At 36.8% G+C, this 26,451-nt stretch overlaps 1 protein-coding gene across 1 annotated transcript in view; it reads left to right on the forward strand.

Annotated features, from left to right (window-relative positions):
- The window catches only part of LOC127794248 (protein PAT1 homolog 1-like), a 39,561-nt gene that overhangs the window by 5,778 nt on the left and 7,332 nt on the right, over nucleotides 1-26,451 (forward strand). Inside the window, exons 2-4 of the mRNA XM_052325193.1 lie at nucleotides 7,627-7,775; nucleotides 15,532-15,588; nucleotides 26,110-26,185. Of these exons, the coding sequence (XP_052181153.1) occupies nucleotides 7,627-7,775; nucleotides 15,532-15,588; nucleotides 26,110-26,185 (282 nt within the window). The remainder of the gene's footprint in view (nucleotides 1-7,626; nucleotides 7,776-15,531; nucleotides 15,589-26,109; nucleotides 26,186-26,451) is intronic.

The raw sequence follows: 26,451 nt of genomic DNA on the forward strand, positions 1-26,451 counted from the left end.
ATAAAACTAACTAACATCCTAACCGAATAACTAACACATAAAGCTGGCAGCCTTCTTCTAGAAACAGACCTTCTAGAAGAACAATTAAATCTAACACTAAATCAGGAATTAAAATATGTAGCAATACAAAATACATGATTACATTTAATCTAATCTAATACAAATGTTACAACACCAAGAATCAACCACCGTTTGTCGTGATCAAATTTCAAGAATCAACTGCGTCGGAAAGTAGCCGTTGTCACACATTATGGTCTTGGTGCAACATCTACTGTATTGGCGAATTTAAACTGTCTTCCTAGTCATTTTCCTTATGTTATATTGTATGTTTTATTTACTTTATGCATTGGTATTAGTTTGGATATTACAGCTGTAAAGGGGTAGGATATTTTGAGGGGAGATCCACGTGTAAAAGGGCTTGGAGAAAAAGACAAAAGAGTTGGTTATTATGGGAAGGATCTGCTGTGGCAGCACCCATGCTAGAGGTTTATATATCCCTACACTCAGCTTGTAACGATATCGAATATAAGAAAATAATTCTATTCCTCATTGTTATCTCTCTCTCTCTTTTTTCTCCCTTTTCTAGTCTCTCTCTCTTATCTGCCTCTTCTTCTCCTAAGATCTCTGACTGAGAGCGGATTATATTGTCATGTTTGAGTTTGTGACAAATTGATATCAGAGCATCTGTCCTAGGTATATCAGTGGAAGCGAGGATGGCGGATGGAACCCACATGAGGAATTTTGAAACGTAGCTACAACAGGTTAGCTCGAGTCTTGTCCCCGGAGTAACTCCTGCTCTGAACTCTTGTCCTTTACCAAATAAGAATCAGCATAAAATTCAGCAACAACATTGTGATCACGAGTAAACTGTGACACACTTGGTAAATTTTTAGTTATGCTTGGTACATGAAGAATATTAGGCAAAGAGAGAACTGATTTAGGATGAGTTTGAGTGTAAACATGACTAACACCAACATTAGAGATTGGTAAATTCTTACCATTTCCAACAATTACTTTGTCTGCACCATTGTAGGGAGCATGTAGTGAGAGATTGTTAAGTTGTGAGGTAATGTGATTCGTGGCACCAAAATCAACGAACCACGAAGGATCTGCCAAAGAAGATTGAGGTAGATTTTCAGGTAAAGAAGAAAAATTGCTATAGGAAGCTCCTTGTAGTGAACCTATCTCATTCATGTAAGATCCATTAGACTCACTAAGGAAAGTCGTGTAAGCTCTAGGATCATTCTGAGCAACACCATTGGATCTGTTAAAGCTTTGATTCAAATTAGGTCTTTGAAAGTTTCTATCATATTGGTGATAACACCTATCAGCGAAGTGTGTTGGTTTGCCGCATAATTGGCAATAAAACTTCCGACCAGAGGCTCTCCCTCGACCTCTACCACCTCCTCGATTTCCATGACCACAATAAACACCACCTCTAGATGGATAACCTCCTCTATTATCATTAGTGTTACTGAAATTACCATCATTCCTTGAGACTACATTTGCTGACATAGGAGAAGTCATTATCGATTCAAATTGACCAAATGATATTGGCAAATTCTTAGCAGTAATTCTCTATTCATGCATCAACAATAGATATTATACTTTTTCTAAGTCAATATTATCTATCTGATATGTAATCAAATTAACAACAGTTTCATATTCTTGATCCAAGCCGTTTAAAATAGCAAGTAACATTTTCTTATCATTCAACGGTTCACCAATCGCTACTAAATCATGGCCAATAGTTTTTATCTTCAGTATATAATCATTCATCGAGAGTGATTCTTTCTTAATTGCTCGTAATTGTTGTTTTAGTTGGAAGGACTTAGCTATAGTTTGCCTTGAGTAAAGACTTTCTAACGAATTCCATACCTCAACAGATGATTCATAATGAATTACTTGCACAAGAACATCCTTGTCAATGGTGGAGAACAACCAACCCAGTAAAAGTTGATTTGATTTGATCTGAGCCAATTCAGATATTTAGGATTTACGATCTGAGATCCATCTTCTCCTCCTTTTGGATCTGGCACGTACTTCAGTGGAGATGTCGATTTGTTAAGAAAGGATGTGAGATTGAAGGCCCTAACTATCTCAAGGATTTGAGCCATCTAGAAGATGTAATTGCTGGAGTTGAGCTTAAATGGAATGAAGCTAAAGGCTTTAGCTGTTGCTGCAAAATCATATTGCGATATAGACGACAAAGAAGAGGAAGATTGAGGTGGTGGAGAAGAAGAAGAACTAACTCTTGGATTGGACGCCATCGAAGTAGAGTTACAGAGGCTCTGATACCATGTAATGAAACTAGGACACGGAAAGAAAGGAAATGCGAGAGAGAGAAACTTTCAATTATCGAAGTGAATCAAAGCCTACAAATGACAGCATTGCTCAAGTTTATATAGCAAGCTGAAAAATAAATGAACAGCATAGAAACATAACAATATAACAACCTACACAAATATAACTCATCAACAGTTAAAAAGAGATTAGCCACTTATTCAGTATATGCTTCAACACTAGGGATCCAACCTAGATTGCATCCATGTATCCCTGTATGTTTAGATGGTTATGATTAGAAAACAGTAAATCTTTCCAAAGAGCTGTTTTTAGATATCTTAAAATCTTTTAGACCGCCTCCATATGAATTGACTTAGGATTTTGCATGAATTGGGTTACAACCCTTACTGCACGGGCAATATTTGGTCTTGTATGGTACGAGTATATTACCTTCCAACCAACCTTTGATACTTGTTTTTATCAACCTTTTCACCTTCATCAGCTCTAAGTCTGTGATTCACTTCAATGGGTGAATCAACAAGCTTACTCCCAGCATACCTGTCTCAGTCTCTAAATCTAGAGCATATTTTCTTTGGGAAATAAAACGCCGTTGTTTGATGTGTCTACTTCAATTCCAAAGAAGTACCTTAACTGCCCAAGATCCTTGATCTCAAATTCTTCCCCCCAAGTATTCCTTCAATTGATATATTCCTTCAGGGTCATTTCCTGTCACCAATACATCATCAACATAAACAATATGAACAGTTAGCTTTTGCTCCTTTCTTTTAAAGAACATGGTGTGATCAGCATTAGTTTGTTGATAACCAAGCCTTATTATAGCTTTGATAAACCTGTCAAACCAAGTTTTGGGGGACTGTTTTAGACCATACAGGGCCTCTTTTAACCTACGAACTTTCCCTTGCTTCTTTGAATTGTTGAAGCCTGGTGGGATCTTCATGTATACTTCTTCTCCCAGCGCTCCATGCAAAAATGCATTTTTTACATCCAATTGATGTAGGTCTCAGTCTAAAATAGTTGCACGTGATAGAAGAATTTGTACCATGTTCATTTTTGCTACCAGGGCAAAAGTTTCTTCATAGTCTACTCCATAGGTTTAAGTAAACCCCTTAGCCACCAGCTTGCCTTGTATCTTTCAACTGTTCCATCTGTCTTGTATTTAACAGTGCAAACTCATTTTCAGCGAACTGGTTTTTTATCAGGTGGCAGTGCAGCAAGTTCCCATGTATTATTTTTCATTAGGCTTTCATTTCCTCCACCATAGCATGTTTCCAGCATGGGCTACTGATACTGATTCTAGAGTGGATAGGAAATTTTTATAGGAGGCAGACAATGAATTATAAGTAACAAAGTTAGAGATAGGATCTCGCGTATAGCTTCTAACTCATTTTCTGACAGCTATAGGGAGATTCAAATAAGAGAATTTAATTAAGGATCAAAAACAGGTTTAGTTTCAGGAATTGTAGCATCAAGATCAGGGTTAGTTGCTGGAAATTGACTAGAAGTTGGAAGTTGTTCAGATTCAGTGAAGTGTTTACCTGGATCAGTGAGGTTATGGGAATCTTCTTGGCTATGTAGACTTTGTTGATGGGCTTGTTTCCTTTGGAAGTAAGTCAAAAACTCCCCATTACTAGTCTATTTGGTCCTTGATGTTGATCAGTATTCCTTGATTCTCCCTCCTACCTGGGTTTGTCAATATTAGCTTAATTATAAAAATCAACAGCAGTCTCTCCACCTTTTGCTCTCAAATCAACAGTAGTCTCTTCACCTTCTTCCCTCAAATCCAACACTGGACCAATTGTATTAGCAGTATCAGTCCACTGCACTTGCACCAACGTACTGATACTCTCCCCTTGAAGAGGTGATTGGTTGGACTGAAAATAACTGTCCTCCTCTCTAAATGTGACATCCATACTTACAAAAAACTTCCATGTAGGTGGATGGGAGCACTTATACTCTTTTTGTGTTTACCCAATGAATATACATTTAAGAGCTCACAGGTCTAATTTACTGATTGTAGGAGAGTGGTTTCGGACATAGCAGGTGCAACCAAACACCTTGGGAGGGAAAGTATAGGAAGAGACTCCCACTAATAGCTTCAAAGGTGTTCTGAAATTGAGAGTAGTGCCATCCCATTAATTAAATAGGCAACAGTAAGAGCTGCATCACTAAGCTTTGGGAACATGCATAGCAATGAGTATTGACCTGGCGACCTCCAAGAGATATATGTTTTTCCTTTCTGCTACACTATTTTGAGCAGGGGTATCAACACAGTTAGTTTGATGTATGATCCCTTGATCTCGGAGATAGCCTTAGAAACCAGCATCCTTATATTCTAAGCCATTATCACTTATGAGGACTTGAAATTTTGTATTTAGCTAAGTAGTTACCATCTTGTGAAAGGGCTTGAAACAACAACCAACTTCACTTTTATGTGTCATAAGATAAACTCTAGTTGTTTGACTAAAGCAATTTATAAAGGTAATAAACCACCCGTATCCATTAAGTGTGTTAACCCTACTAGGTCCCCAAACATTTGAATGGACAATCACGAAAGGCTTAGTACTGATTTTATTAATTATAGGGTAAGTATTTCTTGTGTGTTTACCAAACTCACAAGCCTCACAAAATACACTGGTATTATTGCATTGTTTACTCAAACTAGGAATAATCTTCACTATCATTGAAAAAGAAGGATGACCTAATCTTTGATGCCACTCCATTAGCTCCTTTTTGACCGAGGTCAGTTGGTTAACCTTTAGGGCTTGGCCTTCAGGTTGCGAGAATGATTTATTGTCCAACAAGTACAAGCCATCAACCAGTCTACCAGTGCCAATCATTATCCCTGTGCTTACCTCCTGGAAAACACAATGGGTAGGGAAAAAAAATTAATTTTAGAGTTTAGGGAATTTGTGATAGAACTTATAGATAGCAAGTTATTTGCAAAATTAGGAATATGAAGAACATATGACAGTTTGAGGTTCTTGTTGTAGTTAATAGTCCCTTTTCTAGAAATAGGAGAGAGGGTACTATCTGCAATTCTAACCTTTCCCTTGCCGGAACACGGGGTATAGGTCTGCCATGTAGAGACCAGCAAGTCTCCTTTGTATGCCTAGGTTTCCCACAATATTCACGCCTAAGTAGATTCTTACTGATACTCCCATGGCCAGTAGAGGTTTTGTGAAGTGATGGTTTCACCATCACACTTGATCTGTTTGTTGCAACAAGCTGGAGCATAACACTCCTCGTGCTCTCTTCTTGGTGAACATAAGATAAGCTTGCTTCGAGGTGGGAAAAAACTCTCTACCTAATGTTGGAACCCTTATTTGTTCAAACTCTACATTCAACCTAGCCAAAAAATCAAATACTCTTTATTTATTAATCATTTTTTGGATCGTAGAAGCATCCTTAGGACATTCTGCTTGGAAAGTATTGAGAAATTAACCACTCACCTTGTTTTGTTTCATGTATCTTTTTCGGATCTCGTAAATTTGTGCATCATGTCCTACTTGAGAGTAGGTCTGGGATGCGACATTCCAGATCTTCCCTGCTGTATCAGGCAGTAGATATCCCTTGGCAATGTTTGGTTGCATTGAGTTAATCAGCCATGACATCACAAGGGAGTTCTCTATCTTCCATTGTCGTTCTTGTACATCTCCAGTGACAGGTTTTTGACTTTTTGTGCCAGTGATGTAGTCTTTTAATCCTTAGGTTTTGATGAACAATTTCCAGGAGCAGGATCATGCTAGATAGTTATTTCCATCTAGTTTCATTGGACTAATCAGCAAAGATGGATTTTCGAAGGGTACTGCCGTTCTAAGCCCCTCGCTGGGCACTACAACCCCTATAACACTGGATGATTTAATCTCCTCTTGGGACATTTTCGCTCAAACTATTGTCTTTTCTGCACCTGGTCTAGTTGTGGTTCTGATACCTTGTAAAATTAGTAGCAACTAGGCTTTGAAAGTGTAGGGAAAAATACTACTTGCCTCTTCGGATTATCCTCTACTTATAACCTTAGAATTTACGGTTTAGGAATCTAAAAGAGGAAAGAATACATAAGGAAAGTATATTCAAGAAACATCCTAATTACAACTTATATACATTCACGATTATTTTAGATTGATTGCTTTGTTGTCTTCCTTGATTACTGCCATAGAAGCAGCCATGTAGAGCCTTGCACCACTAGGGTTAACCTTTCCATATAATAACCGTATACTTACAGTTGTAACAGCAGTCTTGCCTGCTATCTTTACCCGAAATTCCAACACATTATTTCAAGTAAGACTACCTATCCAAAAAAAAAGGTAGGACTCAAGCTCCTTCTTGGACAAGCTTGAACCTGAGCTAAAAGAAAATCCAAAAACTGAGGTTGGCACGATGCCTTGCACAACAAAGATGGAATAGATTAAACTCCAAAAGTTTATCGCAAATTTGCGACTATACAGAATATAGAACATGCTCAATCAATTCTGGTGCCGCCTCCTAAATGTAGCACTGGTCCATTACCACCTTACCTTACTTTCTTTGATTCCCAATATTCAAGATGGATGTCAGACTGGCTGTTAATAGAAAAAAAGAGTTGTCCTGGGAGGAGTCCTCGATCTTCATAAAGCCTTGCCAGAGAAGTCTGTTTTCCTTTCACTGTATAAAAAATCCCTCTGGTATATGGATGCCGGACCCATCTGCTTTGTCTGTATGAGTCACTTGGTGACCATCCAAGATATCAAAAGAAGTTACCGAGGAATTGATTTCACAATCCTGCAAATTACCCCTAAACTGGGGGACCTCACAAGATTACTGCAAATTGGTGAGATAATCCGTTGCTTTTGTGTCTTTATTCCTAGAACTGAAAGAGGTCAAGGAAAATCTCACCAAGTTTTCAACTACTGCACCACCTATATTCCCTAATATTAACTCCAGACTTAGATTTCACTTACGTAATTGAAGGAGAAAGACACATGCTCTCACTCATCACATCCTACCATAGCCTGTTACATACAAAGGGCTAACTTATGGCTGTCCTCCAATCATTTACTCAAAACACTCATATTTACAAATATAGACCACTTCTGTAGGAAGCATGAACATTCCTATTATGGTTAGTGTGCTTGTTGTTGTTAGTGCTTTAATTCAGTATCCCAGAAATACTTAATCGATATTCATGTTCCAGCTATTTTCAAAGTGTTGCTTACATAATTCTGTCACTTATTCGACTTGTGATGATGTTTACATGTTATAAATAACGAATGTGTGGAAAGAATATTAGCTTTTTTTTTTTTTTTCCCCTCCTGAAGCTATTAGCTTTCTTCATTTTTTATGCAGAAAATGCACTCTTTGATGCATCACAGTATGCCTTCTTCGGTCAAGAAGATGTGGAGGAAGTTGAGTTGGGGGGATTAGATGAAGAAGAAGATGGCATTCCTGTTGTTGGATATGGTGATGATGAGTACCATCTCTTTGATAAGGAAGAGGTGAAGTTTGTTTGCTTTTAGCATCTGCAACCAATTACTCGTTTCATGTGTAGTTTAGTTTATTGTGCTTGTTTATGTTACTTGTTATTCTCTTCATATTTGGATCTGGTTAACCACCTATTTTCTAAGTAGTTTTCAACATGGAAATATCTTTGTTTTTATGCCTCTGTCCGCTCTTCAAGATGTGTAGTGTAGCTTTCCTTTCCCTCTGTCCTTTTCCTCTCTAAGTGTGTGGGTTATATTCATTTGATCTTTGGCATCTTTTCATTTTCTATTGTTGTGTTTCTGGTTTATTTTGCATGTAGAATATGTGCATGCTTAGGTTTCATTTCATGCAACTAGTTCAGCAGTGTTACATTTATTTGTATATTTTAGTATTGTTGTTTAATGCTGGAAGTTTGAACGGGAGTTAAGTCATTGGCTAAGATGAAAAATGTTCTCTTGAATGGTCCGGATGGACCATCTGGTGACTTGATCTCCTTGAAGGGGTACTGGTGTTGGATTATGGTTGAAATATGAGGACTCAAAGAAAAATGATTTTTGCTTAGGTTTTAGACTTAGGAGTTTGGTACTTTCTCATAGATAATATTGAACGCTTCAAGGAGAATGCTATAACAGTCTTTGATGCCATAAGAGTTGAAAGCTACATAGGAAATAAAGGGGCTGTATATAGTGCAAGGAATCAGAGAGAGGAAGAAGTTACTCATTTAGGCAGAGATTGGAAAATATGACAATTAGGAATTGGACCCTCCTAACTGGTCGGTCCGGGTTGGATGATCCTGTCGGACCAGTTAGCATCATTCTTAAGAATTTTGGAGGAGTTTTTTTCTTTCCAGTTACCATAAGGGAAAGTTTCCATATACTTCTATGTGAAGTCTTAAATAAGTTTTCAAAACATTACATTGAATGTTCTGAGGAAAGATGATTTTTTTTTCCTGAAGATTTGTTTCAGAAGGAGAACAGGGTTGACGAGTGACTGATGAAGTTGTCAGGATCCTAAGATCCAAGAAGCAATTTCTCCTCAATGAATGGAAATTAGGGTAGAAATTTTGGGGGAGAATTGAGAGAAGAATGGGGGGAGAATAGAAGAACAGGAGGAAGCTAGAGAAAGAAAAATCAAGAGGGAGAGAAATTGAGGGGGAGAGATCTGAAAATGACTGGATAATTCTCTATACTTCTCATTAGCTGGGTTAGTGTTTATATACTAAGCCAAGATGCAACTTGACATTGGTGCCAAGCCAACTGCAAGGTACAATTCAAGCATCAGCTTGAAGGTACAATTGCATAGCCATACAAAATGAAAAAGGAAATGAATAAGGAATCCCTTCGTAGAATATGAGGGTTCCTGACAGAAGTCTGTTGACTTTAGATTGGGACGCAACATGAATGGATTGCTTGCATGGTAGACATCATCAAGGTTTATGCCAAAAGCATTTGTTGGATGGAAATTATTTTTGCAGCCCATTGGCGGAGGTATACTGCATTTCTGTTGGTTTAGTGTTGCAATAAGTTTGCAACAACAGCTTTGTAAGGGACTTTGAGGTCTAAGGAGACTGATATCCAGTATTATTCTTGATTTTGGTTGTGGGGACTTGGAGATGCTAATCTAAACAAAGAAGGGACATATAATTTGGAGTTTAGGTCATTCTTGTGAAAGCTAAACTGGACCATCGAATTGAACTATTTGTTTGGGAACTGGAGAATTAGATAGTTCAGGTAAATTGTTTTGACTTATGGTCGAGAAACTGGTTTTGACAAGAATTGGCAGCTTAAGCCATTGAATATGGTAAATTAAAATAAGTAGGATCTTTTTTAACGGAAATGTAGTGTGGTTTGCACATCGCTTGGCTACTCTTACTCTTTCTTTATGTTAAACTTCCAAAATTTTTAACACATTTAACAAACTAACTGTATACATGGAAAAAATAAAAAGTTATTTTCTTAACAACTATGGACTTCATGGAGGCATTGAATTGTGAATCAACTCCTTGACTGATTGATGCTCAGTTTTTGACAATGATGCTTTAGGACAGGAGCTTCTCTTCCATTAATTTGCTGCATTTTCTTGATGAGAAGTTGAGCTGCACACTGTTAATGCTGATAACAAATTTTGATAATTTTAGACACATTATATCTTAAATTGGCTAGTATTGCTCCTGTGTTATCATGTTATGTTTCACTTTATTTTTATTTTAATAAGCGCGAAAGGCCTATGGAGTTTAAGTGCAAAGCGCATGCCTAAGCAAAGTGAAGTGCGTATAAATGAAATAAAGAGTATAAAACTTTTATAAGCATAAAAAATATAAACTATTATCAAAACAATTATAAAAAAAAAAGAAGAAGCTAAAGGGCCGTTTGGTATTGCTGTGTTTTTGTGCTTTATCATGCTGTGTCATGAAAGTAATGTTAACACTGTAGTGTTTGGTAATTGAGTGTGGTGCTATACTTGTTAATGTTAAAACCAAGTAATAAGTGTGTGGTTAATATTTTATTGTTGTGTTGTAGATATGTAAAAGGACTAAAAAGGACACTAGAAAATTAAATGGTTATTTTTTGAATGTGGCATAACCAATATTCTAAAATGCGCTAGGCACTAGTTGGGCGCCAGACTGGGGCCTAGCGCCTAGGCCACCTAGACGGGGCTTAGGAAAACTGTTTTTTTTTTTTTTAAACTTTTTGATGTATTTTGATGTTATTTTATCACTTTGTCATGAACCTAGGGTTCATAACGGGGCTGGATTGGCAATCGGAAGAATCCGATTGAGTAGAACTAAGAACAAAAAGTTTAGAGGAATATTTGGACAGAAATGGGGGAAGGATGTAGAGAGAAATGAGGGAGAGAAGTAGAGAGAAATGAGAGAGAATCAGATATTCAATTCAATAATTTTCAGCATACCCTCCCCTCCATTTACATCAGCCTTATATAGGCATATTTGTCCCCTAACAGCCTTGCACATGCAGCCATATGCACCTAACTAATTGCTAGAATATCCCTAACAAACTATTCTACCCTATTACTATAATACCCTTTTATTACCCATAGGGTCATGACACACTAATCATGGATTTCAGAGATATTCTTCTTCCTTAATCTTTGGTGTTCTATATGATATGTGGATTTCATATATTTTGTAAAAGTATTTCTTTAACATGTGGTATCAAACCAAACACATATTCATGTAGTTTTCATATACTGTGAATTTTCGTGTATATATATATATATATATAGAGTGGCCGATAGAGGCCGTTCGCATCTGCCGTGGCCGATGGGACGGATAGATTCGTTGTGGTTCTCCATGACCGCTGTTGTTCGCATCTGGCATGGCCAATAGTTATAGATTTGATCAGTGTCGTGGCCAGTGGGAGTCTGAATTGAACCGTTAGCGAAGTGAGAGTTCGCATCTCGATGTGGGTATCTGCCATGGCCAATCGGTTCAAACCTTTCCCCATCGCTGGCAGCCATGGTCGCAACCCTCTGCCATCAGTTTGCCGTGACCGCTTTCTCCTCGTGCGTTCGCTGTGGTCGTGGGTTCGGTGTGGCCGACCGTTTGAGTCGCATCTTCTTCGCCATGTGGCTGATTGACAACAAAATCCAAACACGCATGTCTGTGCTACCCAGGCAGTGCCTAGGGGTGCTGATTTGCATGTATTCGCAGCGGCCAGGGGCTGCCTAATGCCTTGGCGGCGCCTAGAACACTGGGCATAACTATGAAAAGAGAGAGTGATTATAAAAGTAAATAGCATTTTAATGATTGTGGGTCCCACTTAAAGTTGCTGTGCTTTTATAAAATGCAGAGGGTCCCTTCTTTTTACTTATAACTTACTTTTTTGGAAGAAGCAGCTGTGCTTTAAAAGTGAAGTTATACTTTACCAAATGCCACTCTTTTGGAAAAGTTGATAAAAAGCTGTTGTGCTTTTTAAGCACAACAATACCAAATAGGCTCTAATTGAATGAGGGTTGCAAACCTAACAAAAGATGAGATACCATTTTTGATTTATATTCTATACCCATTTACAAATCATACAATCATAGCAAAAAGCATAAGGGATATATATACATCTCAGTAGTATAGACCTCATTGAAAAGACAAGAAATCTGAACTCTTCACATCTTTCATAAGATGTTTAGGCGTTTTGTGAATCTGTAGTCTTCTTTGTTTTTTTTTTTTTTTTAAAATGTGTATTCAGATCTTTTTAAGATCTGATAAACAACTTTTTTTGGGTAAGAATTCCATACAAGCAGCCATACCATAACAAAAATTTAAATAAATCCAACCATTCATATTAAAAGCCTGCTTGATAGCACTTCACAGCTCAGGTAAAAGGTGCAACTTAGCAAGCTTTAATTGCGCTCAGCTAAAGTAGGTGAGCTTCACACACAAAAAGCTCCAAACATGCTGTGCTTTGCGCATAAGTGTGCTTTTTAAAACACTGATCGCACGATTTTCAAAAATATGGTCAATAGTTAATTTGTTATAAGTGTCTAAACTATTTTAGGAAATCATCCTACTATTATTTGAAAAAGAAACTATGAATCTATTTAACCACAGTTAGAACCTCATGATTACATTTGGAATGTGAAAAAGCACAAGGATGCATCTAACAACTACTCATACCTCTTTTTATGTTAGACAAACATGAACAAAGTATGAATATATTTCCTTTTTATCTGACAACTATGGATGGTTGATTGATTGAATTGTTAGCTGACACCCGTACCGTTTGGTACATGATTTCTTTGTTACTGTGAGAATTTTCTTCCCCCTTTCTGAGATGCCCCAATTCCTTACCTTCTCTTGACTAGAATTTGGTTGCAAGAACAAAAGTGGTTTGATGTAGTTTTTAATTTGAAGGTGCCCCGAGGGAACTTATTGCTTTTAATGAGTTTGTTGATATTTCGTAGCATAGCTGATGCATACAAAATGGAGAAAGTGCACTTATCTAGAATAAGGAGTAATATTGAAATTTTTTCTTTCTTTTCTTTGCTTGCTCTCTCTTTCGTTGCTCCTGACCTGAGGCACATCACAGTTGGCTTATTTAGCAGCCAAGGGGGCTGTGCTAACTGTCGCATGACTTACTTGATAGAGTAATCTGGTTGTGATGTTATTCTTTCTTATTTTGGGAGTAAATTGGATGGTGCTGGCCTATGTTATGGAACTTTTTGTATTCTATGTTACACGGACTCAGGTATGGGTGTTGGATACAAGTATTTATTTAGAGGTCAAACTTGCCAATTTCATGAATAAGGATATGGGATATGTGTCCAAACACAGGACATAGTTATGAGGATACAGATTCTAATCAGGATAAGGTGTGGGGATATGACATACAAAAATAAATATATAATAATTAAAATTATGATTTAAAAATTAAAATCCTTGATATATTGAGCTGTCTTCTTTCTTAAGCTGAGTAATTTCAGTCTTATAAGGTGGCTTACTCACCAGAGAGTATGAGATGAACTATTCAGCTACTAAGTGATTATGTATATATTTTCATTTGCATGCATATACATACATATAAGGATAGAAATTAAATGAAGAGGAAGGGAGATGTGATGTGGTTTGCAACAAGTAAGCCATATATATTATTGGAAAATCAATAAAATAAATCCAAAGAACTTCAACCTTGCAACTAGTAATTTATTGGAAATATTAAAAATTAAAAAAAAAATTGGTTGATTTGACAAGTGCTTTACTCCACCTCCTAACACACACTCCATAAATGATAAAGCAGATTTAAATTAAGATTCAAATCCATTTTATCATTTATGGAAGAAGAGCAAAGAGGTGATTAGCTTCTATTGTGCAGAACTCATCACATTTGTAATTGTTCAGAGAGAGAGAGAGAGAGAGAGAGAGAGAGAGAGAGAGAAGAGGAGGTCAAGGGTGATGTCGGTCGGAGGAGATGACTCTTCGGTGACATTTCCTTTCCTGTCCTTTTCGCTTTCTTTTCTTTACTCTCCAACTTTCTCCTTCTTATATCTAGCCAGAGAGTATGCCTTTTCTTTTCTTTTCTATTCCACTTGTCCATTTCTCCACAGCTCGTTGTCATTCACCGGCACCCAGATCTGCGTTTGTGCAATTCAGATCTGCATCCGCCAACCCCAAATCTAGGTTTTTCTTTTAGAGAAGATGGACTGAGCGAGCCGTGTCTGATTGGAGATATGCCAACTCTGACATGTATCTTGTACCAGTACCTGTCATGTTGTGTCAATACGGCTACACTGCCTGAGCATCCCGAGTCCATATGACATAGTTTGCATTTATAGGGCTGGACTTGGCCTAAAAGGCTTGCACAAGGTTGTGAGGGCTATTCCTTTGTGCTACATATGGTATATTTTGGCGTGAGAATTTGAGAGCCTTTGAGAGTCTAGAAAATCAACTACTGTTTTCTTTCTTTTCTTAAGGAAATTGTTCTGGTTTCTTTTTTTCTTTTTCTTTTTTTTTGTGGTTAAGATTTGTCTTTCCTCATCTTGAATCTTTAGTCTTTCAATAGACCATCTACCTTTCTAAGTAGTCTGACAAGTTTCTGTATGGGGTTAGCCTCCTTAAGGTGGTTCCCTTTTATTTATGTTTTTACTTGCAAAAATAAGTGTTTCCTTTTGATGATTGGGGATGGCATAATGCCTTTTATTGTCATAAAATTTTGAAATCTGGAATTCTAGAAATTCAAGTAGGAGGTAACATAAAATCCTTATGGGAAATTGGCATTACTCGGTTTTGAAGAACTTTCTCTTTGATCAAGTGGATACTAATCATGATCTAGCTTGGATTCATTACTACAATACAAGTTGGTAGATGAAGATGTTAATAGTCACAAACTAATAGAAGGATGTAAAAGTATTATAAACATATACACAGGTGTAAGCATAGATACGCAATCGCAGAATGCTGTTGAAAATTGATGGTAAACATGTCTAAAGAAAATAATTTAAGTAGAAAAGGGAATAAGATAATCTGTGATATAATTTATCAATATTTGTATCACTTTGTTGAGATATAGAGCAGCAGTGTAGTGGTAATGAAAAATGTATCAGTGGCAGCTTTGGTAATGTTCTGATTCATTGTTGAGGAGATGAACAATAGTGGTGTAAATCGGGCCACTATTATTATGAAAGGAGATGAACTTCAAAACAGTCTGGAAAGAAAAGTACTCCAGCAAATGTAGCTTTGTCATAATGAACATTATGCATAGGGAAAAACTAACAGTACCAGTAGTCATGGTTGTACTGCGGTTACAAAATGGGTTGGCAAAATGTGGTGTATGAAGTAAGTGCTCCATGGATGCAACATGACAAATGCCATCCATCAACTGGGTCTTGGTTTATTGTGGTGGACCTCTTGTAAATGTTTGGTAAGCTTGGACAAAAGTGGAATGATTGAATCACTGATGGCATGAAGGAAGAATAAAAGATGAAACTATTTTTTGCAAGGAGACAATGTGAAACCCTGTGATCCTTTATGGGAGTAGATATTTATGCATGTATTTGAACTTAACAGTGGCTCTGGTGAATAAATTTGTTTCCTTGCCATTTAGTGCATGTGCGCTTCATTTATTTTGTTAAAACACATGCAAAAATGAACAGAAAAAGCCACCATATCTCCCTGCTCAAATGAAATTGCTGGCTTTATGGCTTGTCATTATGATTTCTTTTATACATTGTTGATTCCTATACCTTTTCAAAGTTTTGTTGCACGAAAGTGCTGTGATGTTGCCTCTAACTTTGTTTTTTCTTGTTCCTGCTTCCGACTAGGGTTCGGGCATTGGATCATTGTCTGATATAGATGATCTGACAACTACATTTTCAAAGGTCAATTTCCTTAATTTGTGATGTTTTGGCAGTAAAATAGTTGACTTCTATTGTCCTCATTTCCTAAGCTGTTTGAATATTAGGTCATGTTATTTTGTTACACGAGATATATTAATGCTCATTTTTGCTAGCTTGGTGCTAACTATCAGATGCAGTGTCTTGAAAAGTGCTAAGGGCAGAAGGCCGTGCAAAGTGAAGCACATGCTTAAGCAAAGTGAAGCACATATAAATAAAATAAAGAGTATAATCTTTTATAAGCATAAAAAATATAAACTATTAAGAAAAAATCGTTAAAAAAACTAAACAAGAATGAAGGCTGCAAATTTAACAAAAGATAAGATACCATTTTTTATTTATATTTTATATAAGTTTATAAGTTCTTACAACCACAACAAAAACACACAGGGGACATATAAAAGGATACAATCTGCTCAACTTCTAGTCCTGATTTGTACTTGGAAGGCAAACTGATCTCAACTCTTAATTGAAAGGATTTGAATATGCTAAGGTTTTTTTTATTTTTATTTTGTTGAGTCTTCTTTTGTTTTTTGTAAAAGTTTGCAAAAAAAAAAAAAAAAACCCATTCCATTTCATTAACATGATCTATACAAATCGGATAGAAGAATAAGGGAAAAAAATCATCCCTAATTTATAACAATCCCTAATTAACCAACCCCTAATTTACAACAATCTTCAATCAATCAATCCCTAATTTGCAATCAGTCAATAATCCCCAATTTAGGGCAATTTAGAAACAATTATCAATCCGTAATTTACAGCAATTAGGAATAAATTAGCAACCCCAAATTTACACCTAATTACATACTTCCTTCAATATTTTTTGGTTGGTAAATATAGTTGAGTCTTTGTTTTTTTTTAAAAAAAAAAATGTATATATGATTTTATTTCGATCTTTCCAAGATAAGATAAATAGCTTTTTTGGGGTATGGATTCCATACAACCAGCCACACTATTACAAAAGATTAAACAAATCCAAGCATTCATATTGTTTGATAAAAAAAACCCCAAGCGTATTTCTGAAGCACACTTTAATCGTGCTCAACTAAAGTCGTTGAGCTTCATGCAAAAAAAGCCCCATGCATGCTGTGCTTTGTGGTTTGCGTTTAAAACCTGCTTTTTTAAACACTGGTACTCAGATGTATTCCTTATTCTTTGTTGTTACTGTTGTACCAATAATTGAAGGGATCCTTGTATGAGAGATTAGCTGTAGCGTTCAAGGTTTTAATATTTATTCTTTTCAAACTTCAAGAAGTGAAAACCTAAGGAAATGTGAATTAGTTGTTTGGCTCTCTTAAAGTTCATAGTATGGTTTCCAATCACTTGAACTGCCTTTTGATGCCCAGACTCCTTGGTTGACATTCATCAAGCTGGCTATGAACAACTTATCCTTTTATTCTCTGAATAATTCACTAGTTTGAGAAAAGTAGGGCTACAATCCAGCATGCTATTATTGGGGTTACTCCAACCATCAGCAACAACAATAGAATCTTTTCTCATATCATTTGCCCCTATTCGATCTAACAATCTTTCCACATCTGCCCTCCCTTTTGAATTAATATGGAGCTAAACAATTTGTATCGAGGTGTTGCATATCTTTATGTGGTGCAACAAGTACAGACCTAAGATAACAAGGGGTTCTTGTGAAAATGGCTCTATTCTAATAATCTCACTATGCAGAAGGTTCCAAGAAGCTTTATCAAGGGAGTTTTCACTTACTCTAGTTTTTGCCTTTCTATTCTTTGATGAAAGGATGTTTTCTGTTTGACTGTAACTTATGCCATCGGATGACTTGGGATGCAAGGGATTCTTTAGTTGACAGCATCTATTTAGATTATGAACTTCTTCCTCTAACCTTTTGAATTCAGTAGCCACCTTGTATATCACCCTGGGATATTATGAGATTTTAACATTATTGATTTGCATCAAGTGTGCCCTTGCCATGGTATATGATCTTTATGCACTAACTGGTAATTATATTCGAACTTGTAAAAACCCATGTTTTTCCAATTTAGCAACAGATTTTGTAGTCTTTCCACAAATTGAACATTCAAAAGTGCTGCTAGCACCTGAACACATGTTTGGTGTGGCTAAATTTGTTTATATTTAACTCATAACCCACTTACAGAAAATTGCAAGAAAAATCTTGTATCCACTCTGAAAAGAAAATATGGCTACCAGCATATTATATTATCTGTTGAGAATATAAATTATTGATAATGTAAAAGATAAAGTTAACTCTCTATGTAATAGCTTAAGTTTTTAAATGAGATGGTGATTAACAATTCGATATGGTATCAAAGTAGGCAAAGATCCTGAGTTCAAAACCTAACTACTAACCCGATATTTAAATTGTTGCATGTGTTTGGACTAATTATTTAGTGAAGCCTGACCAAAGTTGAGGGGGCATGTTGAGAGTTAAAATAGTAATATAAAAGATAAAGTTCACCCGTTATCTACTAGCTTAAGTTTTTAGATGAAATGAAGGTTAACAATTCAACACTATCATTATGTGTGTATGGGGCACCCCTTTTTTTGGGTTGGGGGGGGGGGGGTAGCCTTTTGGAGAGAATTAGATTTGAAGTGGTTGGGGCCTGACAATAGTTACTGACAGTGATGCTTGTGCCTTCAAAATATAGAAGAAAGTGTATAAATGAGAGGCAAGTCCAGATACAAAAGAGGCCAGATACAAAAGAGGCAGAGACGGGTAGATGGAGGAGTTGAGATGAAGGGAGACATAGATGGAGAGAGGGAGAAAATAAGGAAGTGAGATGAAGGGATAGAATGACAGACAGGATGATGATGTTTTCAGATGCTTAGAAAATGGGAGGGACTGGCTGAGAGAGTTTTAGATCAGCACATTGTTTGTGGTGGATGAGCGTGGGAGTCAAGTCTTGAATGAGGAATTTTGTCTTAGTCAGATCTAATTAATGGAAGTGTAACATTAGTTGTGTATCAAAACTGTGAAGAGTGATTTTTGGCAAAGTTTACTGATGTTTAACCTCAGTTTGGATAATGTGTTCAAGGAACTTTCACATCAGTCCATAGTGAAGAACTTATCTTTTGTTAGTTTGGAATGTGGAGCACACTAACAAGAAAAAAGATCTGGAATTTTGCATTGCTGCTGTTAGGATTTTGATCGAAATTAGTGAAAACTATTCTGTCTTATAACTGTTACTTATAAGATGGATACTTCTGTTTAACTGTAGAGGAGTTTGTTGAAGTGTAATTCCATCCAATTTTTATTTGGTTAACTGTTACTTATTAATGCAAGGTTTGATATGTCATGGAAAGGATGAGGTTTTGCCTGAGGAGAAGATGGATGCTTTTGTGCATCTAAAGTTTAGTTTCTGTTTCTTGGGAAGGGGGTAGAATTCCCAAAAGGCTTTTTCAACCCACCCCTTTAGAGGCCTTGGGCCAAGGGACCCCTTTACCCCATTTTTGTTCGTCATGTTTATGGATGCTCTAACCCGACCAATTTTTTGGGACCTTGTTGCAAAACTGTTGGAATAATTCCCAGCTCCGAATCACTCAATCACACTCTAATTCACGATCGAAACACTCCCTGAATCACTCACTCGAAACACACACAAGATTTTCGATAAATCAGAAAACAGATCAACAACCAAACAATCAAGAACACCAAGAATTTTATCCTGGTTCGGTCTTTTGCATGACCTACATCCAGATTGCCTTAGGCACTTTTATCTTCACTATCTTGAATGAACTTGAAAGGATTACATGCACTAATCTATCTCTCCAGCCTTATACACAGAACTGCTGAGAGTTTTCCCTACCAAACTACAAAGATATACCCTCTAAGTATTCCAGTAGAAACCAGCGCATACTCCTCTCTTTCTCTCTTCCCAAGACAGAATAAAAAGCATCCCCTAAAGCTAACACCCGACCTCTATTTATACAACATAGAGGCAGTAACAGAATGCTATCAAAAAACAATCTATCGGCAGTTACAACTAACTAACCGATTAACAAATTTACTAACTAACCATTCTAGAAACAAACCTTCTAGAATAAAACAAGTGATATACCAATGCTTAACAGAAGAAAGGAAAAACAACTCTCTTAAGATATACAAGCTAATCTAATTCAAGTGATTTACAACAAATTCTCCACCCACTTGATTTGATTTGCTTCCTCAAGAGATCTTCTTCTGCTGCCCGTATCTTCATATGTTGCTTTGATTCTGCTGCCAATCTGATGGAATCAGTTTTAAAATATTCAAGCAATGCTTTAATTTTGAAACATGAACAACCTTTGTAAAGATATCTGCTGCATTTTCCTCACCTGAAACTTTGGTTAGAATAACAGTTTTATTTTCAATAACTTGTCTGATAAAATGATATCTTATATCTATATGCTTTGTTCTTTCATGATGTGCTTGGTTTTTAGATAAGTGGATTGCACTTTGACTATCACACATCAAAGTAGTCTTAACATCTACACCTAGAATCTCTCCTACTAATCCTTTTAGCCACAAAGTCTCTTTAAAAGCATCCGAAAGGGCTATATATTCTGCTTCGGTAGTTGATAATGCTACCACATGTTGGAGACTTGATTTCCAACTAATAGTAGAGTCCCATAACCTAAACACATAGCCTGTTGTGGACCTTCTTTTATCAACATCTGCAGCATAATCTGCATCTACATACCCTAGGATAATAGGATGATCTTCTAGACTTTCACCACTATAGGACAAAGCATAATTAATTGATCCTCTAAGATATCTACACATCCATTTTACAGCTAACCAGTGGGGCTTTCCCGGATTAGCCATAAATCGACTTATAACGCTCATTCCATGAGCCAAGTCAGGTCTGGTGCAAACCATTCCATACATTAAGCTGCCTACAGCACTTGAGTATGGGATATTGGCCATCTCCTTTCTATTCTCATCATCCTTTGGGGACTGTTCTGAAGACAGTTTGAAATGAGATGCAAAAGGCACTTTAACAGCCTTTGCAGTTGACATTCCAAATCTTGATAACAGTTTTGCTAAGTATGTTCTTTGAGATAGATAAATTTTTCCATGTTGCTTATCCCTAGAAATCTCCATCCCTAGAATTTTCTTTGCTTCACCCAATTCCTTCATCTCAAATTCAGCTTTCAGCCTTTGCTTGAGAAGCTGGATTTCTTTAGTGGATTGACTTGCAATAAGCATGTCATCCACATATAGCAATAGGTAGATAGAAATACTAGGTGAGACATGTTTAAAATATATGCAACAATCATAGGAACTCCTTAGATAACCTTGATTTATCATAACCGAATCAAATTTTCAGTACCATTGTCTTGGGGACTGTTTGAGTCCATACAATGACTTTTTAAGGAGGCACACTTTCTCCACCTCTCCCTTAGCTTCAAACCCCTTAGGTTGGTCCATGAAAATTCTCTCTTCAAGGTCTCCATGAAGGAAGGCAGTTGTAACATTCAACTGCTCTAAATGAAGATTCAATTTAGCTATGATGGCCAGCAAAATTCTTATAGAAGAGTGCCTTACTACAGGAGAAAAAACTTCATTAAAATCTATTCCTGGGACTTGAGTAAAACCTCTAGCAACTAGCCTAGCTTTGAACCTTGGCTTAGGATTATCTCCACCCCCTTCCTTGATTTTAAACAGCCATTTGCAGCCAACTACTCGCTGCCCTTTAGGCCTCTCCACCAGCTCCCAAGTCTGGTTTTTCTTAAAGGGAATTTATCTCAGACTGCATAGCTTCTATCCACTTATCTATCCACTTATCAGCATCCTTGGAAGACACTGCTTGCTCATATGACAAAGGTTCTTCACTTGCTATTTCAGATGCACTAATTAGGGCATAGGCTCTAAATCTGAGTAGCCATATCTTTGAGGTGGCCTACGGGCTCTAGGCCGTCGGTCCCTAGCCACACTATATCTATCCCTATTAGGTTGATCTTCTATACTAGAGTCTACCTCACTGTCATCTTCATCTCCTTCAAATTGAGATGATTCATGGTTATGGTTATCTTTAGGATCTGGATTAAGACTAGGATTTGAAGAATCAAACTCAGCTTCTGAGAAATCTTGAGGCAAACCTGGAGAGTTTTCTGAGAGTTCTACTGGAACTAAAACTCTATTTTGACTCTTATCTAGATGAATTTTATCTTCATTTTCATTCATAGCAGAATTCTCATCAAATGTTACATCCCTAGTTATTATAATCCTTTGACCTTCAGATTCCAAATTCTATAGTTTATAACCTTTGACTCCAGATGGATATCCTATAAACAAGCATTTTTTGGCCCTAGGCTGAAGTTTTCCTTGCTTTACATGGGCATAGGCAAGGCATCCGAACACTCTAAGGTGATCAAGGTTTGGCTTATGGCTTGTCCACCTTTCATATGGAGTTAAGAAATTTATAGCTGTAGATGGGGATCTATTTATAACATGGGCTGCTGTTGATACAGCTTCTCCCCAAAATTCTTTAGACAATTTTGCATAGTTTAGCATGCATCTAACCCTTTCTAAAAGGGTTCTATTCATCCTTTCTGCAACACCATTTTGCCTAGGATTACCGGGTGCAGTTAGGTGTCTAATAATCCCTCATTCCTTACACATCTGATTGAAATCCTTATTACAAAATTCTAACCCGTTATTGGTTCTTGTAACTTTGATTTTCTTGCCTTTTTGGTTTTCCACCATAGCCTTCCATGCCCTAAATGATTCAAATGTGTTATCTTTTGACTTTAGGACATATACCCATAGCATCCTAGAGAAATCATCTATTATTGATAGGAAAAATCTTGAGCCACCATGGGATTCAGTTTGAGCTGGACCCATAAATTTGAGTGGATATAGTCTAGGGGTTCTTTTGATGAATGTATAGCATTTTTACTGAATTTTACTTTTGTTGCCTTACCATATATACAAGACTCACACTTGCCTATACCTATGGTCTGTCCTAAATCCAATATACCTTGCTTTGAAATCTCTTTAAGGCCCTGCTCACTGATATGAGCCATCCATAAATGCCATAGAGTTTCCTTAGATTTGGCTATAGGACTTATGGCTGCGGTTTCCCCACATATTGTGGTAGCCTGCAAAAAATAAATTCCATTTCTTAGCTTTGCCTTCATACATACCAAGGACCCTTTAGTTATTTTAACTACTCCTTCTTCACCTTTAAACTTTAAGCCATTTCTATCCAGCTCCCCAAGAGAAACCAAGTTTCTCTTTAATTCTGGAATATATCTAACGGCTGTGAGGGTTTTAAGAGAGCCATCATGCAGCTTTAGCCTAATGTCTTCTATCCCTTTTACCTCACATTCATGGTCATTACCTAGTAAGACCTTACCTCCATTAAAGTTCTTAAAGTTTTGCAGCCAGTGACGATTAGGAGTCATGTGAAAAGAGCAGCCAGAATTTAAAACCCATTCTTGGCTTACAACGCTTTCACTCACAACTAAAGCTTCAGAACTATCATAGCCATTATCACAAAAGTTTGCCCCTCCTCCTGAACTCTCCTTTTCTGCTAAATCCTTTTTCCTCTTAGGACACAGCCTCTTAATATGGCCTTCTTGCTGATAGTAGTAACACTTGTTTGGTCCTTTCCCATTCCTAGATTTAGACCCTGACTTTCCCTTATTTTTACAATCCTTTTTAGTGCTTCTTGATCTTACTGTGAAGGCCTCACTAGAGTTAGGTTTACTGTCCATCCTGATTCTTAATTCTTTAGAGTTTAGAGCCCCTATAACATCTTCTAAAGAAAGTTTATCTCTACCGTGTTGGAGAATATCCACAAAGTTTTCATAGGACTTCGGTAATGAATATAGAAGAACTAGGGCCTTGTCTTCGTCATCATATTTCACATCTATGTTTTCTAAATCTAAACATAGTTTGTTATAGTAATCTAAATGCTCTTGCAATTTTTGATTGTCATGCATTTTAAGATTAAAGAACCTGGCTTTTAGGAATAACCGACTGGATAGAGTCTTCTTGAGGTAGAGATCTTCCAGCCTTTTCCAGATTTCTATCGTCGACTTTAACTTCGATACCTCCCTTAAAACTTTGTCTCCAAGACTCAGGATCAAAAGACTGTATGCCTTTTTCTTGATCTCCGCCTGAGCCTCCTTCTGCGCGGTAGTTAGAACTGGTGTCGTGCTTTCAGTTGATATCTCGATTACCTCTGATTCCAGCGCCCCTTCTAAGCCTTGACTGCAAAGGAAAGCTTCCATCTTGATCCTCCATAGGCCGAAGTCGTTGGTCCCATTGAATTTGTTGATGTCGTATCTTGCTGCAGTTGGTGCCATCGGGTTTTGAGTATCTGATTCTACCTCCTGAGGTTTCTTGATGAATCTTGAATGCCATTGAGATTGAAGGCTCTGATACCAAGTTGTTGGAATAATTCCCAGCTCCGAATCACTCAATCACACTCTAATTCACGACCGAAACACTCCCTGAATCACTCACTCGAAACACACACAAGATTTTCGATAAATCAGAAAACAAATCAACAACCAAACAATCAAGAACACCAAGAATTTTATCCTGGTTCGGTCTTTTGCAAGACCTACATCCAGACTGCCCTAGGCACTTTTATCTTCACTATCTTGAATGAACTTGAAAGGATTACATGCACTAATCTATCTCTCTAGCCTTATACATAGAATTGCTTAGAGTTTTCCCTACCAAACTACAAAGATATACCCTCTAAGTATTCCAGTAGAAACCAGCGCATACTCCTCTCTTACTCTCTTCCCAAGACAGAATAAAAAGCATCCCCTAAAGCTAACACCCGACCTCTATTTATACAACACAGAGGCGGTAACAGAATGCTATAAAAAAACAATCTATCGGCAGTTACAACTAACTAACCGATTAACAAATTTACTAACTAACCATTCTAGAAACAAACCTTCTAGAATAAAACAAGTGATATACAAATGCTTAACAGCAGAAAGGAAAAACAACTCTCTTAAGATATACAAGCTAATCTAATTCAAGCGATTTACAACAAAAACATTTCTCATTTATTGTCAAGTATGGGTAGGAGTAAAATTTTGGCACAATTGTTGGTGTGAGCATAAACCTCTAGGTTAGGCTCCCTGAATCTTCTTGAGCTTGCTAGGGCTGAAGATTTGCTAATAAAAGAATTTTCCTTAAGCATAGGTGGCATAGTTTGGCTAGTTCTATTTAGGCATAAACACCAGCATTTGGAATTAGATGCCACAGTCATCTTCTAATCTCCTGAAAACTACACAAGCATCAAAAGCATTAAAAATCAAATATTAGATCCAAACTAATTATTATACCTTTTAATCTCTCATGTATGCTTCTTATTCTCAAAACCTCCAAACCAGTCTAATTTTAGCTTGTTTGTCCGTAAGAAAAATATTACTAAGCCTCAAAGGGATGATATCTATATACAAAAAGGTGTATTATCACTTTCTTTGGAATAAAATATCTTCAGATAGGTATCGGGAAAGTATTTTTCACACTTCTTTTCCTTACTGTTATAGCAAAACATTAGTATATTTGTAATCCAAAAAGTGAATAAACATATAGATCAATTTATCCTCCTGCCTGGTCATGCCCACTTTGTCTCTCAATAAGTTATACCGTTCTTCCTTGAGATATAGAGGGGTTATTTCTTTTATGTAATACATTAACTGCAAGAGAAACGGAAAATGTGGTGCACAATAAAATCAAGTCATTGAGGGAGCTCTGCAAAAGAAAGATTGTTTCTTGAGAAGTTTGAGGTCACGTAGTTAACGACAGTTGTCATGAAAGACTACCGGTGTTTTAAGCTCTTATAGCTTAAGGTTTTCTGTGCAGCCAATTTAATGAGACCAGGAAGCTTTGTCCCTGTTCTAGACCCTAGGGTTTCGAATTTGAATGCAACATTAAAGATGCTCTGATGGAAAACTGAAAACTGATATTTTATTTCATCTATTATTATGAAAATTCTAATGTTGTGCCACATAATATGAGAATTGTATGAACCAGAAAATTTTACAGGCCTGGTATCAGTTCATTGATAAAACAAGTATAAGGGAATGTTCAGCTTCAGCCATGAGGAACTTGAATGAACTTTGTATTGGATGGGCCTTAGCTGCTTATGCTTTTGCAGCCCTTAACTCCAATTAAAGAAATCCAAGATGGTGTATAATCAGCTAGGATGTCAAATTATGGATGTGCAAATTTAACAAATTGTAATCTGTTATGTTATAGAGTGAAAGCACTCCCTAGCCTTTCCTTTGTTCCCCTTTGAAAAAGCTATTATATGTCAAATAATACCTAATTTCTTATCTGCATAATTGAAATTTCATGCTTACTGGTAATCTAGATTTCAAGTGCTTTATGATGTGGTATAATTAAGTCAAGTCTCTAGTGGTTGGTTATCATCATGATTGTGACTATCACCGTCACCATCATCATCATAGTTCCAGCAGCAGCTGAATCATTCATATTATTTTAAGATTGTGTTTTCTTCTTGCAGTTAATAAGATAGTTGCTCTCCTTTGCAGTTAAACAAAGTTGTTACTGGACCAAGGCATCCTGGGGTAATTGGTGATAGAGGATCTGGGTCAATTTCAAGGGAAAGTAAGTCTCCGCTGCAATATATCTTATAGTAGGGGAATGAACCTTGTGGTTTGTTCATATATTGTCTGTCTTCATTTTTATTTATTTCTTTGATTTAAAGTAATTAAGATCTTGACCTTGGGTTGCTCTTTTGCTATCCGAGACTACATTGTATATGTAAAGGTTTGGCATGGGGCAGAATTCTCTTTATCTACAAACAGTAAGGAAATTAAATATTTGTGGATCCTGTAGCACAGACGCATGTATGGAGATGCCATATTGTGTCA

The sequence above is a fragment of the Diospyros lotus genome, chromosome 2, assembly GCF_014633365.1.
Source record: "Diospyros lotus cultivar Yz01 chromosome 2, ASM1463336v1, whole genome shotgun sequence".
Classification (NCBI taxonomy): domain Eukaryota; kingdom Viridiplantae; phylum Streptophyta; class Magnoliopsida; order Ericales; family Ebenaceae; genus Diospyros; species Diospyros lotus.